The 16,248-nt window shown below is 52.4% G+C and overlaps 1 protein-coding gene and 1 long non-coding RNA gene across 9 annotated transcripts in view; one reads left to right on the top strand and one right to left on the bottom strand.

The window, feature by feature from the left end:
• Window positions 1-16,248, bottom strand: part of POLR2A (RNA polymerase II subunit A) — a 143,566-nt gene that overhangs the window by 71,156 nt on the left and 56,162 nt on the right. For both annotated transcript variants that reach the window (XM_085534227.1, XM_085534226.1), the window contains exons 14-17: window positions 15,373-15,576; window positions 4,126-4,348; window positions 2,278-2,360; window positions 173-273 (exon numbers count right to left, since the gene is read on the bottom strand). In XM_085534227.1, coding sequence (XP_085390353.1) covers window positions 173-273; window positions 2,278-2,360; window positions 4,126-4,348; window positions 15,373-15,576 — 611 coding nt within the window. The remainder of the gene's footprint in view (window positions 1-172; window positions 274-2,277; window positions 2,361-4,125; window positions 4,349-15,372; window positions 15,577-16,248) is intronic.
• Window positions 192-1,553, top strand: LOC146751533 (uncharacterized). Of its 7 annotated transcripts, none has more exons than XR_014941399.1 (5): window positions 192-337; window positions 590-651; window positions 706-784; window positions 1,049-1,169; window positions 1,523-1,553. It is a non-coding gene; the product is annotated as an uncharacterized LOC146751533 (long non-coding RNA). The 7 variants fall into 7 exon arrangements; XR_014941398.1 differs by lacking the exon at window positions 1,049-1,169 and adding an exon at window positions 1,249-1,333 and having other exon boundaries at window positions 706-815; window positions 1,364-1,533; XR_014941397.1 differs by lacking the exon at window positions 1,049-1,169 and adding an exon at window positions 1,249-1,333 and having other exon boundaries at window positions 590-675; window positions 724-815; window positions 1,364-1,531.

The following is a 16,248-nucleotide window of genomic DNA, read 5'->3' as shown; positions in this document are numbered from 1 at the left end:
ATGGGGATATAGGGGGTAATAAGAAGGGTAATAGGATATAGGGGGTAATGGGGGTAATAGGGGATGGGGGGTAATAGGGGGTAATGGGGATATAGGGGTAATAGGGGATGGGGGGTAATAGGGGATAATAGGGCTGTAATAGGGGTGAATAATGTGGTTATGGGGTCATTACTTCTTCTCGAAGGCCTTGTTGGACGGTTTTAGGGTCGCCAGGTTCTGGAACTCAACGCTCTCCCCGGCCAAACCGTCCTCCCCATAGCGGAGCTGCACCACCTGCATCATAAAGGGGGCAATGGGGCAGGGGCTGGTTCTGGTTTGGGTTTGGGTTTAGGTTCTGGTTCCCCTCCCCATAGGGTTTCAGTGTGGTCAGGTTCTGGTTCTGGTTCTGGTTCCCTCCCCATAGGGTTTCAGTGTGGTCAGGTTCTGGTTCTGGACTCCCCATAATGGAGCTGCACCACCTGCAACACAACGGGGTCAAGGCTCTGGGTCTGGGTCTGGGTCTGGTTCTGGTTCGGGTTTGGGTTTAGGTTCTGGTTGGGTCCAATGGGGGCAGGTTCTGGTTCTGGTTCAGGTTTAGGTTTGGGTTCAGGTTCCCTCCCCATAGGGTTTTAGTGTGGTCAGGGTCTGGTTCTGGTTCTGGTTTAGGTTTAGGTTCTGGTTCTGGTTTAGGTTCTGGTTCTGGTTTATGTTCTGGTTCTGGTTTAGGTTCTGGTTCTGATTTAGGTTCTGGTTCAGGTTCTGGGTTTATGTTCTGGTTCTGGTTTAAGTTTGGGTTTAGGTTTAGGTTCTGGGTTCAGGTTTAGGTTTGGGTTTAGGTTCTGGTTCTGGGTTTATGTTCTGGTTCTGGTTCAGGTCTGGGTTTAGGTTTGGGTTTGGGTTCAGGTTCAGGTTCTGGTTCAGGTTCTGGTTCTGGTTCTGGACTCCCCATAACGGAGCTGAACCACCTGGAACATAAAGGGTCCAATGGGGGCAGGTTCTGGTTCTGGTTCTGGTTCCCTCCCCATAGGGTTTTAGTGTGGTCAGGGTCTGGGTTTAGGTTCTGGTTCAGGTTCTGGTTCAGGTCTGGGTTTAGGTTTAGGTTTGGGTTCAGGTTCTGGTTCTGGTTCTGGACTCCCCATAACGGAGCTGAACCACCTGGAACATACAGGGTCCAATGGGGGCAGGTTCTGGTTCTGGTTCTGGTTCAGGTTCTGGGTTTAGGTTCTGGTTCTGGTTCAGGTTCTGGTTCGGGTTTAGGTTTGGGTTTAGGTTCTGGTTCTGGTTTAGGTTCTGGTTCTGGTTTAGGTTTGGGTTTAGGTTCTGGTTCTGGGTTTAGGTTCTGGTTCGGGTTTAGGTTTGGGTTTAGGTTCTGGTTCTGGTTCAGGTTCTGGTTTGGGTTCTGGTTCAGTTTCAGGTTCAGGTTCTGGGTTTCTATTCTGCTTCTGATTTAGGTTTGGGTTTAGGTTTAGGTTCTGGGTTCAGGTTCTGGTTCTGGTTCAGGTTCTGATTCTGGTTCTGGGTTTATGTTCTGGTTCTGGTTTAGGTTCTGGTTCTGGTTCTGGTTTGGGTTTAGGGTTGGGTTCTGGTTCTGGTTCAGGTCTGGGTTTAGGGTCATGTTTGGGTTTGGGTTTGAGGTGGGGCAGGGTCTGGTTCTGGTTTAGGTTCTGATTCTGGTTCTGGGTTTATGTTCAGGTTCTGGTTCTGATTCAGGTTCAGGTTTAGGTTCTGGTTCTGATTAAGGTTTAGGTTCAGGTTCTGGTTCAAGTTCTGGTTCTAGTTCTGGTTCAGGTTCTGTTTTATGTTCTGGTTCTGGGTCAGGTTCTGGTTCTGGGTTCAGGTTTAGGTTCTGGTTTATGTTCTGGCTCTGGTTCAGGTTCTGGTTCAGGTTCTGGGTTCAGGTTTAGGTTCAGGTTCTGGGTCTGGTTCAGGTTCTGTTTTATGTACTGACTGGTTCTGGGCTTATGTTCAGGTTCTGGTTCTGATTTAGGTTCTGGTTCAGGTTCTGATTCTGGTTTAGGTTCAGGTTCTGGTTCTGGTTCTGGTTTAGGTTCTGGTTGTGGGTTAGGGTTGGGTTCTGGTTTAGGTTCTGGTTCAGGTTCTGGTTCTGGTTCTGGGTCTGGTTCAGGTTCTGGTTCTGGTTCTGGGTCTGGTTTAGGTTCTGGTTCTGATTAAGGTTCAGGTTCTGGTTCTGTTTTATGTTCTGACTCTGGTTCTGGTTTATGTTCTGGTTCTGGTTCTGGTTTAGGTTTATATGTTCTGGTTCCGGTTCCGGTTCCGGTTCCGGTTCCGGTCCGTTACCTGGTTGATGGAGTTCCGCACCGTCGCGTCGTATTTCACCATCACCGACTCCATTGATTTGATCAGACGCCGCTGGATGTAACCTGGGGTCATTAACATGGGGGTAATTAATGGGGGGTAATTAATATAGGGGTAATTAATGGGGGGTGATTAATGGGGTAATTAATATGGGGGGTAATTAATATGGGGGGTAATAAATGGGGTAATTAATGGGGGTAATTAATGGGGTCATTAATATGGAGGTAATTAATATGGGGGGTAATTAATATGGGGGGTAATTAATATGGGGGGGTAATTAATATGGAGGTGATTAATGGGGTAATTAATATGGGGGGTAATTAATGGGATGATTAATATGGGGGGTAATTAATGGGGTAATTAATATGGGGGGGGTAATTAATGTGGGGGGGCAGTTAATATGGGGGGCAGCAATTAAGATGGGGGGCCCCCTCTGCCCCCCATCACCCCCCCACCCCATAACTGCACCCTATAGATCCCCCATCCCACCCCATAGCTCCACCCCATAGATCCCCCCACCCCATAGCTCCACCCCATAGATCCCCTAATCCCACCCCATAGCTGCACCCACTGGTCTCCACTGTCTTCACAGCCGTGTCTATGAGCCCCTCCCTGCCCCCCACCCCATAGATGTGCCCCATAGCTCCACCCCATAGCTGTGCCCCATAGATCCCCTAATCCCACCCCATAGATTGACCCACCAGTCTCCGCTGTCTTCACAGCCGTATCAATGAGCCCCTCCCTGCCCCCCATAGACCCCCTAATCCCACCCCATAGATCCCCTAATCCCACCCCATAGATCCCCCCACCCCATAGATCCCCCCACCCCATAGCTCCACCCCATAGCTCCCCCCACCCCATAGATTGACCCACCAGTCTCCGCTGTCTTTACAGCCGTGTCAATGAGCCCCTCCCTGCCCCCCATGGCGTGGAAGAAGAACTCGGTCCCCCACCCCATAGCTCCTCCCACCCCATAGATCCCCTATCCCACCCCATAGATCCTCCCACCCCATAGATCCTCCCACCCCATAGATCCCCCATCCCACCCCATAGATCCCCCCACCCCATAGATTGACCCACCAGTCTCTGCTGTCTTCACAGCCGTGTCTATGAGCCCCTCCCTGCCCCCCATAGACCCCCTAATCCCACCCCATAGATCCCCCCACCCCATAGCTGTGCCCCATAGATCCCCTAATCCCACCCCACAGATCCACCCCATAGATCCCCCACCCCATAGATCCTCCCAGCCCATAGCTCCACCCCATAGATCCCCCCATCCCACCCCATAGATTCACCCCATAGATCCCCCCACCCCATAGATTGACCCACCAGTCTCCGCCGTCTTCATGGCTGTATCAATGAGCCCCTCCCTGCCCCCCATGGCGTGGAAGAAGAACTCAGTCCCCCGCCCCATAGATCCCCCCACCCCATAGATTCATCCCACCCCATAGCTCCACCCCATAGATCCCCCCATCCCACCCCATAGCTCCATCCCATAGATCCACCCACCAGTCTCTGCCGTCTTCACAGCCGTATCAATGAGCCCCTCCCTGCCCCCCATAGATCCCCTATCCCACCCCATAGATCCTCCCAGCCCATAGATCCTCCCACCCCATAGACCCCATAGCTCCACCCCATAGCTGTGCCCCATAGATCCCCCCACCCCAGAGATCCCCCCACCCTATATATTGACCCACCAGTCTCCGCTGTCTTCACAGCCGTGTCAATGAGCCCCTCCCTGCCCCCCATAGACCCCCTAATCCCACCCCATAGATCCCCCATCCCACCCCATAGATCCACCCCATAGCTCCGCCCCATAGATTGACCCACCGGTCTCCGCCGTCTTCACAGCCGTGTCAATGAGCCCCTCCCTGCCCCCCATGGCGTGGAAGAAGAACTCGGTTGGGGTCAATCCGGCCAGGTACGAGTTCTCGACGAATCCGCGGCTTTCGGGGCCGTAATCGTCCTTAATGAAATGGGGCAGCGTGCGATGCTTGAACCCAAAGGGGATCCGCTTCCCCTCCACGTTCTGCTGACCCACAACTGCAATAACCTATAGGGGGATAATATGGGATATGAGACCCTAAAGACCCCATAAAGACCCCATAGAGACCCCATAGGGACCCTAAAGATGCTTGAACCCAAAGGGGATCCGCTTCCCCTCCACGTTCTGCTGACCCACAACTGCAATAACCTATAGGGGGATAATATGGGATATGAGACCCTAAAGACCCCATAGAGACCCCATAGAGACCCCATAGGGACCCTAAAGATGCTTGAACCCAAAGGGGATCCGCTTCCCCTCCACGTTCTGCTGACCCACAACTGCGATAACCTATAGGAGGATAATAGGATACAATGGGATATAATGGGATACAATGGGACCTAAAGACCCCATAGGGACCATAAAGACCCCATAAAGACCCTAAAGACCCCATAGGAAACCTAAAGACCCCATAGGAACCATAAAGACCCCATAGGAAACCTAAAGATCCCGTAGGAAACCTAAAAACCATACAGGAGACCCTAAAGATCCCCTATAAGCCATAAAGACCCCCTAAGGAAGCCTAAAGACCCCATAGGAGACATAAAGACCCCATAGGAAACCTAAAGACCCCATAGGAGACCCTAAAGGCCCCATAGGAACCATAAAGACCCCATAGGAAACCTAAAGACCCCATAGGGAACCTAAAGACCCCATAGGAAACCTAAAGATCCCATAGGAGACATAAAGACCCCATAGGGACCCTAAAGATGCTTGAACCCAAAGGGGATCCGCTTCCCCTCCACGTTCTGCTGCCCCACAACTGCGATAACCTATAGGGATATAGGATACAATGGGATTGAATGGGACATAAAGACCCCATAGGGACCATAAAGACCCCATAGAGACCCTAAAGACCCCATAGGAAACCTAAAGACCCCATAGGAAACCTAAAGACCCCATAGGAAACCTAAAGACCCCATAGGAAACGCAAAGACACCATAGGAAATGCAAAGACCCCATAGGAAACCTAAAGACCCCATAGGGACCCTAAAGACCCCATAGAGACCATAAAGACCCCGTAGGAGACCCTAAAGACACCATAGGAAACCTATAGACCCCATAGGAGACCTAAGGACCCCATAAGGACCATAAAGACCCCATAGGAAACATAAAGACCCCATAGGAAACATAAAGACCCCATAGGAACCCTAAAGACACCATAGGAAACCTATAGACCCCATAGGAGACCTAAGGACCCCATAGGGACCATAAAGACCCCATAGGAAACCTAAAGACCCCATAGGAGACATAAAGACCCCATAGGAAACCTAAAGACCCCATAGGAAACCTAAAGACCCCATAGGAGACATAAAGACCCCATAGGAAACCTAAAGACCCCATAGGAGATCATAAAGACCCCATAGGAGATCATAAAGACCCCATAGGAAACCTAAAGATCCCATAGGAGACCCTAAAGACCCCATAGGGACCCTAAAGATGCTTGAACCCAAAGGGGATCCGCTTCCCCTCCACGTTCTGCTGCCCCACAACTGCGATAACCTATAGGGATATAGGATACAATGGGATTGAATGGGACATAAAGACCCCATAGGGACCATAAAGACCCCATAGAGACCCTAAAGACCCCATAGGAAACCTAAAGACCCCATAGGAAACCTAAAGACCCCATAGGAAACCTAAAGACCCCATAGGGACCCTAAAGACCCCATAGGGGCCATAAAGATCCCATAGGAACCATAAAGACCCCATAGGAAACCTAAAGACCCCATAGGAAACCTAAAGACCCCATAGGAAACCTAAAGACCCCATAGGAGACATAAAGACCCCATAGGGAACCTAAAGACCCCATAGGAGACCCTAAAGACCCCATAGGGAACCTAAAGACCCCATAGGAGACCCTAAAGACCCCATAGGGAACATAAAGACCCCATAGGGACCCTAAAGACCCCATAGGGACCCTAAAGACCCCATAGGGACCCTAAAGATGCTTGAACCCAAAGGGGATCCGCTTCCCCTCCACGTTCTGCTGACCCACAACAGCGATAACCTATAGGGATATAGGATACAATGGGATACAATGGGACCTAAAGACCCCATAGGAGACATAAAGACCCCATAGGAGACCCTAAAGACCCCATAGGAGACCCTGAAGACCCCCTAAAGGACCCTAAAGACCCCATAGGAAACCTAAGGACCCCATAGGAAACATAAAGACCACATAGGAAACCTAAAGACCCCATAGGAAACCTAAAGACCCCATAAGAACCTAAAGACCCCTTAGGAACCCTAAAGACCCCATAGGGACCCTAAAGACCCCATAGGAGACCCTAAATACCCCATAGGAAACCTAAAGACCCTGTAGGAAACCTAAAGACACCATAGGAAACCTATAGACCCCATAGGAGACCTAAGGACCCCATAGGGACCATAAAGACCCCATAGGAAACCTAAAGACCCCCTAGAAGACCCTAAAGACCCCCTAGGAGCCCTAAAGACCCCCTAGAAGACCCTTAAGACCCCTTAGGAACCCAAAAGATCCCCATAGAATCCCTAAAGAACCCCTAGGAGACCCTAAAGACCCCATAGGAAACCTAAAGACCCCACAGGGACCCTAAAGACCCCATAGGAAACCTAAAGACCCCATAGAAGACCCTAAAGCATAACCTAGGAGACTTTAAGACTGCCTAGGGACCCTAAAGACCCCCCCCTTAGGAGACCTAAAGACCCCATAGGAAACCTAAAGACCCCATAGGGACCCTAAAGACCCCCTAGGAACCCTAAAGACCCCATAGGGACCCTAAAGACCCCATAGGAAACCTAAAGACCCCATAGGGACCCTAAAGACCCCCTAGGAACCCTAAAGACCCCATAGGAAACCTAAAGACCCCATAGGGACCCTAAAGACCTCATAGGGACCCTAAAGACCCCCTAGGAGCCCTAAAGAACCCCCTAAAAGACCATAAAGACCCCCCATAGGGACCCTAAAGACCCCTTAGGAACCCTAAAGACCCCATAGGAGACCCTAAAGACCCCATAGGAAACCTAAAGACCCCGTAGGAAACCTAAAGACCCCATAGGAAACCTAAAGACCCCATAGGAGACATAAAGACCCCATAGGAAACCTAAAGACCCCATAGGGAGCCTAAAGTCCCATAGGGAACTAAAGAACCCATAGGGACCCTAAAGACCCCCATAGGAAACCTAAGACCCCATAGGAGACCCTAAAGACCCCATAGAAAACCTAAAGACCCCATAGGGACCCTAAAGACCCCATAGGAAACCTAAGACCCCATAGGAGACACTAAAGACTCCATAGGAACCATAAAGACCCCATAGGAAACCTAAAGACCCCATAGGAACCCTAAAGACCCCATAGGGACCCTAAAGACCCCATAGGAGACCCTAAAGACACCATAGGAAACCTATAGACCCCATAGGAGACCCTAAAGACCCCATAGGGAACCTAAAGACCCCATAGGAAGCCTGAAGACCCCATAGGAAACCTTAAGACCCCATAGGAAACCTGAAGACCCCATAGGAAGCCTGAAGACCCCATAGGGAACCTAAAGACCCCATAGGAGACCCTAAAGACCCCATAGGAAACCTAAAGATCCCATAGGAGACATAAAGACCCCATAGGGACCATAAAGACCCCATAGGGACCCTAAAGATGCTTGAACCCAAAGGGGATCCGCTTCCCCTCCACGTTCTGCTGACCCACAACTGCGATAACCTATAGGGATATAGGATACAATGGGATTGAATGGGACCTAAAGACCCCATAGGGAACCTAAAGACCCCATAGGGACCCTAAAGACCCCATAGGAGACCTAAAGACCCCATAAGAAACCTAAAGACCCCATAGGAGACATAAAGACCCCATAGGGAACATAAGACCCCATAGGAGACATAAAGACCCCATAGGAAACCTAAAGACCCCATAGGGAACCTAAAGACCCCATAGGAGACATAAAGACCCCATAGGGAACATAAGACCCCATAGGGACCCTAAAGATGCTTGAACCCAAAGGGGATCCGCTTCCCCTCCACGTTCTGCTGACCCACAACTGCGATAACCTATAGGGGGATAATAGGATACAATGGGACCTAAAGATCCCATAGGGACCCTAAAGACCCCATAGGAAACCTAAAGACCCCATAGGAGACATAAAGACCCCATAGGAGACATAAAGACCCCATAGGAAACGCAAAGACCCCATAGGAAATGCAAAGACCCCATAGGAAACCTAAAGACCCCATAGGAGACATAAAGACCCCATAGGAGACATAAAGACCCCATAGGAAACGCAAAGACCCCATAGGAAATGCAAAGACCCCATAGGAAACCTAAAGACCCCATAGGGACCCTAAAGACCCCATAGAGACCATAAAGACCCCGTAGGAGACCCTAAAGACACCATAGGAAACCTATAGACCCCATAGGAGACCTAAGGACCCCATAAGGACCATAAAGACCCCATAGGAAACCTATAGACCCCATAGGAGACCTAAGGACCCCATAGGGACCATAAAGACCCCATAGGAGACCCTAAAGACCCCATAGGAAACCTAAAGATCCCATAGGAAACCTAAAGACCCCATAGGAGACATAAAGACCCCATAGGAAACCTAAAGACCCCATAGGAAACCTAAGGACCCCATAGGGACCATAAAGACCCCATAGGAAACATAAAGACCCCATAGGAAACCTAAAGATCCCATAAGAAACCTAAAGACCCCATAGGAGACATAAAGACCCCATAGGAAACCTAAAGACCCCATAAGGAACATAAAGACCCCATAGGAAACCTAAAGACCCCATAGGAGACCCTAAAGATCCCATAGGGAACCTAAAGACCCCATAGGGACCCCATAGGAGACCCTAAATGGGGTGAGAATGGGATATGATGGGATGGATGGGATATGAGACCTAAAGACCCCATAGGAACCATAAAGACCCCATAGGGACCCTAAAAATGCTTGAACCCAAAGGGGATCCGCTTCCCCTCCACGTTCTGCTGCCCCACAACAGCAATAACCTATAGGGGGATAACAGGATACAATGGGATGGAATGGGACCTAAAGACCCCATAGGGACCATAAAAACCCCATAGGAAACCTAAAGACCCCATAGGGACCATAAAGACCCCATAGGGAACCTAAAGACCCCCCTAGGAGACATAAAGACACCAAAGGCAACCTGAAGACCCCATAGGAGACATAAAGACCCCATAGGAAACCTAAAGACCCCCCTAGGAGACATAAAGACCCCATAGGGACCATAAAGACCCCATAGGAGACCCTAAAGACCCCATAGGAAACCTAAAGATCCCATAGGAAACCTAAAGACCCCATAGGAGACATAAAGACCCCATAGGAGACATAAAGACCCCATAGGAACCATAAAGACCCCATAGGGAACCTAAAGATCCCATAGGAAACCTAAGACCCCATAGGAGACCCTAAAGACCCCATAGGAAACCTAAGACCCCATAGGAGACATAAAGACCCCATAGGAGACCTAAAGACCCCATAGGAGACATAAAGACCCCATAGGGACCCTAAAGATGCTTGAACCCAAAGGGGATCCGCTTCCCCTCCACGTTCTGCTGACCCACAACTGCGATAACCTATAGGGGGATAATAGGATACAATGGGATTGAATGGGATAGAATGGGACCTAAAGACCCCATAGGAACCATAAAGACCCCATAGGAACCATAAAGACCCCATAGGAATTCCTAAAGTCACCATAGGAACCCTAAAGACTCAATAGGAAACCTAAAAACCCCATAAGGAACCTAAAGACCCCATAGGAAACCTAAAGACCCCATAGGAGACCTAAAGACCCCATAGGGACCATAAAGACCCCATAGGGACCCTAAAGATGCTTGAACCCAAAGGGGATCCGCTTCCCCTCCACGTTCTGCTGACCCACAACTGCGATAACCTATAGGGATATAGGATACAATGGGATTGAATGGGACCTAAAGACCCCATAGGGAACCTAAAGACCCCATAGGGACCATAAAGACCCCATAGGAGACCTAAAGACCCCATAGAGACCCCATAGGGACCCTAAAGATGCTTGAACCCAAAGGGGATCCGCTTCCCCTCCACGTTCTGCTGACCCACAACTGCGATAACCTATAGGGGGATAATAGGATACAATGGGACCTAAAGACCCCATAGGGACCCTAAAGACCCCCTGGGATCCCTTAAGACCAGATAGGTCTAGGAGACCCTAAAGAACCCCTAGGAACCCTAAAGACCCCATAGGAGACCCTAAAGATCCCGTTGGAAACCTAAAGACCCCATAGGACCCCATAGGAGACCCTAAATGGGGTGGGAATGGGATATGATGGGATGGATGGGATAGAATGAGACCTAAAGACCCCATAGGGACCATAAAGACCCCATAGGAGACCCTAAAGACCCCATAGGGAACCTAAAGACCCCGTAGGAAACCTAAAGACCCCATAGGAAACCTAAGGACCCCATAGGAAACCTAAAGACCCCATAGGAGACATAAAGACCCCATAGGAACCATAAAGACCCCATAGGAAACCTAAAGACCCCATAGGGAACCTAAAGACCCCCTAAAATACCCTAAAGACCCAATAGGAGACATAAAGACCCCCCTTGGAACCCTAAATACCCCCTAGGAAACCTAAAGACCCCCTAAAAGACCCTAAATTCTCCTTAGGGACCCTAAAGACACCACAGGACCCCCCCACACCTTTAAGCCCCCAACCCTATAGAGCTCACAGGACCCCCCAACCCTATAGAGCTTATAGGGCCCCCAAACCCCATAGAGCCCATAGGACCCCCCCAACCCCATAGAGCCCATAGGACCCTTTAACCCCCCCCCAACCCCATAGAGCTCTTAGGACCCCCAAACCCCAAAGAGCTCATAGGACCCCCAAACCCCCCTCAACCCCATAGAGCCTATAGGACCCCCACCCACCTTTAAGACCCCAACCCCCATAGGACCCCCCAAGCCTATAGAGCTCACAGGGACCCCCAACCCCATAGAGCCCATAGGACCCCCAAAACCCCATAGAGCCCATAGGACCCCCAACCCCATAGAGCCCATAGGACCCCAAACCCCATAGAGCCCATAGGACCCCAAACCCCATAGAGCCCATAGGACCCCCCAAACCCCATAGAGCCCGTAGGACCCCCAACCCCATAGAGCCCATAGGACCCCCAACCCCATAGAGCCCATAGGACCCCCCCCAACCCCATAGAGCCCATAGGACCCCCCAACCCTATAGAGCTTATAGGGCCCCCAAACCCCATAGAGCCCATAGGACCCCCCAACCCCATAGAGCCTATAGGACCCCCTTAACCCATAGAGCCCATAGGACCCCCCCAACCCCATAGAGCCCATAGGACCCCCAACCCCATAGAGCCCATAGGACCCCCCCAACCCCATAGAGCCCATAGGACCCCCCCAACCCCATAGAGCCCATAGGACCCCCCCAACCCCATAGAGCCCATAGGACCCCCCCAACCCCATAGAGCCCATAGGACCCCCCAACCCCATAGAGCCCATAGGACCCCCAAACCCCATAGAGCCCATAGGACCCCCCAACCCCATAGAGCCCATAGGACCCTTTAAGCCCCCCCCAACCCCATAGAGCCCATAGGACCCCCCAAACCCCATAGAGCCCATAGGACCCCCAAACCCCATAGAGCTCATAGGACCCCTCAACCCTATAGAGCCCATAGGACCCCCCCAACCCCATAGAGCCCATAGGACCCCCCCAACCCCATAGAGCCCATAGGACCCCCCAACCCCATAGAGCCCATAGGACCCCCCCAACCCCATAGAGCCCATAGGACCTCCCCCAACCCCATAGAGCTCATAGGACCCCCAACCCCATAGAGCCCATAGGACCCCCCAACCCCCCCCAACCCCATAGAGCTCATAGGACCTCCCCCAACCTTTAAGCCCCCAACCCCATAGAGCCCATAGGACCCCCCAAACCCCCCCCAACCCCATAGAGCCCATAGGATCCCCCAAACCCCATAGAGCCCATAGGACCCCCAACCCCATAGAGCTCATAGGACCCCCAAACCCCCCCTCAACCCCATAGAGCCTATAGGACCCCCACCCACTTTTAAGACCCCAACCCCCATAGGACCCCCCAAGCCTACAGAGCTCACAGGGACCCCCAACCCCATAGAGCCCATAGGACCCCCCAACCCCATAGAGCCCATAGGACCCCCCAACCCCATAGAGCCCATAGGACCCCAAACCCCATAGAGCCCATAGGACCCCCAACCCCATAGAGCCCATAGGACCCCCCAAACCCCATAGAGCCCATAGGACCCCCAACCCCATAGAGCCCATAGGACCCCCACCCACCTTTAAGACCCCAACCCCCATAGGACCCCCCAAGCCTATAGAGCTCACAGGGACCCCCCAACCCCATAGAGCCCATAGGACCTCCCCAACCCCATAGAGCCCATAGGACCCCCATAGGACCCCCCCAACCCCATAGAGCCCATAGGACCCCCCAAACCCCCCCCAACCCCATAGAGCCCATAGGACCCCCCAAACCCCCCCCAACCCCATAGAGCCCATAGGGCCCCCAACCCCATAGAGTCCATAGGACCCCCAACCCCATAGAGCCCATAGGACCCCCAACCCCATAGAGTCCATAGGACCCCCAACCCCATAGAGCCCATAGGACCCCCAACCCCATAGAGCCCATAGGACCCCCCAACCCCATAGAGCCCATAGGACGCCCCCCAACCCCATAGAGCCCATAGGACCCCCAACCCCATAGAGCCCATAGGACCCCCAACCCCATAGAGCCCATAGGACCCCCCAAACCCCCCCCAAACCCCATAGAGCCCATAGGACCCCCAACCCCATAGAGCCCATAGGACCCCCAACCCCATAGAGCCCATAGGACCCCCAACTGTATAGAGCTTATAGGACCCCCAACCCCATAGAGCCCATAGGACCCCCAACCCCATAGAGCCCATAGGACCCCCAACCCCATAGAGACCATAGGACCCCCAACCCCATAGAGCCCATAGGACCCCCCAACCCCATAGAGCCCATAGGACCTCCCCAACCCCATAGAGCCCATAGGACCCCCCCAACCCCATAGAGCCCATAGGACCCCCAACCCCATAGAGCCCATAGGACACCCAACCCCATAGAGCTCATAGGACCCCCCAACCCTATAGAGCCCATAGGACCCCCCAACCCCCATAGAGCCCATAGGACCCCCAACCCCATAGAGCCCATAGGACCCCCAACCCCATAGAGCCCATAGGACCCCCCCAAACCCCATAGAGCCCATAGGACCCCCAACCCCATAGAGCCCATAGGACCCCCCAAACCCCCCCCAAACCCCATAGAGCCTATAGGACCCTCACCCACCTTTAAGACCCCAACCCCCATAGAGCTCATAGGACCCCCCAAACCCCCCCCAACCCCATAGAGCTCTTAGGACCCCCCAACCCCATAGAGCTCATAGGACCCCCAAACCCCCCCCCAACCCCATAGAGCCTATAGGACCCCCACCCACCTTTAAGACCCCAACCCCCATAGGACCCCCCAAGCCTATAGAGCTCACAGGGACCCCCAACCCCATAGAGCCCATAGGACCCTCCAACCCCATAGAGCCCATAGGACCCTCCAACCCCATAGAGTCCATAGGACCCCCCAACCCCATAGAGCCCATAGGACCCCCCAAACCCCCCCCAACCCCATAGAGCCCATAGGACCCCCCAACCCCATAGAGCCCATAGGACCCCCAACCCCATAGAGCCCATAGGACCCCCCCCCAAACCCCATAGAGCCCATAGGACCCCCCAAACCCCATAGAGCCCATAGGACCCCCAACCCCATAGAGCCCATAGGACCCCCAACCCCATAGAGCCCATAGGACCCCCAACCCCATAGAGCTCATAGGACCCCCCCCACCTTTAAGCCCCCAACCCCATAGAGCCCATAGGAGCCTTTAAGCCCCTACTGACCTGTGAGATGTTGATCTTGGACCCTTTGGCCCCAGACACCACCATGGACTTGAAGTTGTTGTATTCCGACAAACCCCATAGAGCCCATAGGACCCCCCCAACCCCATAGAGCCCATAGGACCCCAAACCCCATAGAGCCCATAGGACCCCAAACCCCATAGAGCTCATAGGACCCCCAAACCCCATAGAGCCCATAGGACCCCCAACCCCATAGAGCCCATAGGACCCCCAACCCCATAGAGCCCATAGGACCCCCAACCCCATAGAGCTCATAGGACCCTTTAAGCCCCTATTGACCTGTGAGATGTTGATCTTGGAGCCTTTTGCCCCCGACACCACCATGGACTTGAAGTTGTTGTATTCCGACAAACCCCATAGAGCCCATAGGACCCCCAACCCCATAGAGCCCATAGGACCCCCAACCCCATAGAGCCCATAGGACCCCCAACCCCATAGAGCCCATAGGACCCCCCAACCCCATAGAGCCCATAGAACCCCCCAAACCCCCCCCAACCCCATGGAGCCCATAGGACCCCCCAACCCCATAGAGCCCATAGGACCCCCAACCCCATAGAGCCCATAGGACCCCCCAACCCCATAGAGCCCATAGGACCCCCCAACCCCATAGAGCCCATAGGACCCCCAACCCCATAGAGCCCATAGGACCCCCAACCCCATAGAGCCCATAGGACCCCCTAAACCCCATAGAGCCCATAGGACCCCCCCAACCCCATGGAGCCCATAGGACCCCCAACCCTATAGAGCCCATAGGACCCCCCCAACCCCATAGAGCCTATAGGACCCCCACCCACCTTTAAGACCCCAACCCCCATAGGACCCCCCAAGCCTATAGAGCCCATAGGACCCCCAACCCCATAGAGCCCATAGGACCCCCCAAACCCCATAGAGCCCATAGGACCCCCAACCCCATAGAGCCCATAGGACCCCCAACCCCATAGAGCCCATAGGACCCCCCAAACCCCCCCCAACCCCATAGAGCCCATAGGACCCCCCAAACCCCCCCCAAACCCCATAGAGCCCATAGGACCCTTTAAGCCCCTATTGACCTGTGAGATGTTGATCTTGGACCCTTTGGCCCCAGACACCACCATGGACTTGAAGTTGTTGTATTCCGACAGCGATTTTTGGGCTGACGAGCCCGTTTTGTCGCGGGCGTCGTTGAGGATCCTGTTCACCTGGTTCTCAAACGTTTGTCTCAGGGTGTTACCGGGGGTCGGCTCCAACTCGTTGTTATGGGCTTTTTCTATCACCTGGGGGGAGCGAAATCACATAAAATGAGCCCAAAATAACATAAAAAGACCCCGAAATCCCACTGAGAGAACCAAAATCCCATAAAATGACCCCAAAATCCCATAAGAGGAGCTGAAATCCTATAAAATGAGCCCAAAATCCCATAAAAGGACAACAAAATCCCATAGAGTGAAGTGAAATCCCATAAAATGACCCCAAAATCCTACAGAAGGACCCCAAATCCCATAGAAGGAGCTAAAATCCTATAAAATGAGCCCAAAATCCTATAAAATGACCCCAAAATACCATAAAAGGACCTGAAATCCTATAGAATGACCTGAAATCCTATAGAAGGGCCTGAAATCCTATAGAATGAGCCCAAAATCCCATAAGAGGACCCCAAAATAACATAACAGGAGCTGAAATCCTATAGAAAGAGCCCAAAATCCTATAGAAGGACCCTGAAATCCCACTGAGAGAACCAAAATACCATAGAAGGACCCTAAAATCCTATAGAAGGACCCCAAAATAACATAAAAGGAGCTGAAATCCTATAAAATGACCCCAAAATACCATAAAAGGAGCTGAAATCTTATAAAATGATCCCAAAATCCTATAGAAGGACCCCAAAAGAACATAACAGGAGCTGAAATCCTATAAAATGAGCCCAAAATCCTATAGAAGGACCCCAA

This window comes from Coturnix japonica, unplaced genomic scaffold (genome assembly GCF_054131305.1).
Source record: "Coturnix japonica strain WE unplaced genomic scaffold, WE-NBRP24 Scf079, whole genome shotgun sequence".
NCBI classification, from domain to species: domain Eukaryota; kingdom Metazoa; phylum Chordata; class Aves; order Galliformes; family Phasianidae; genus Coturnix; species Coturnix japonica.
This window is presented reverse-complemented; position numbering and strand designations above follow the sequence as displayed.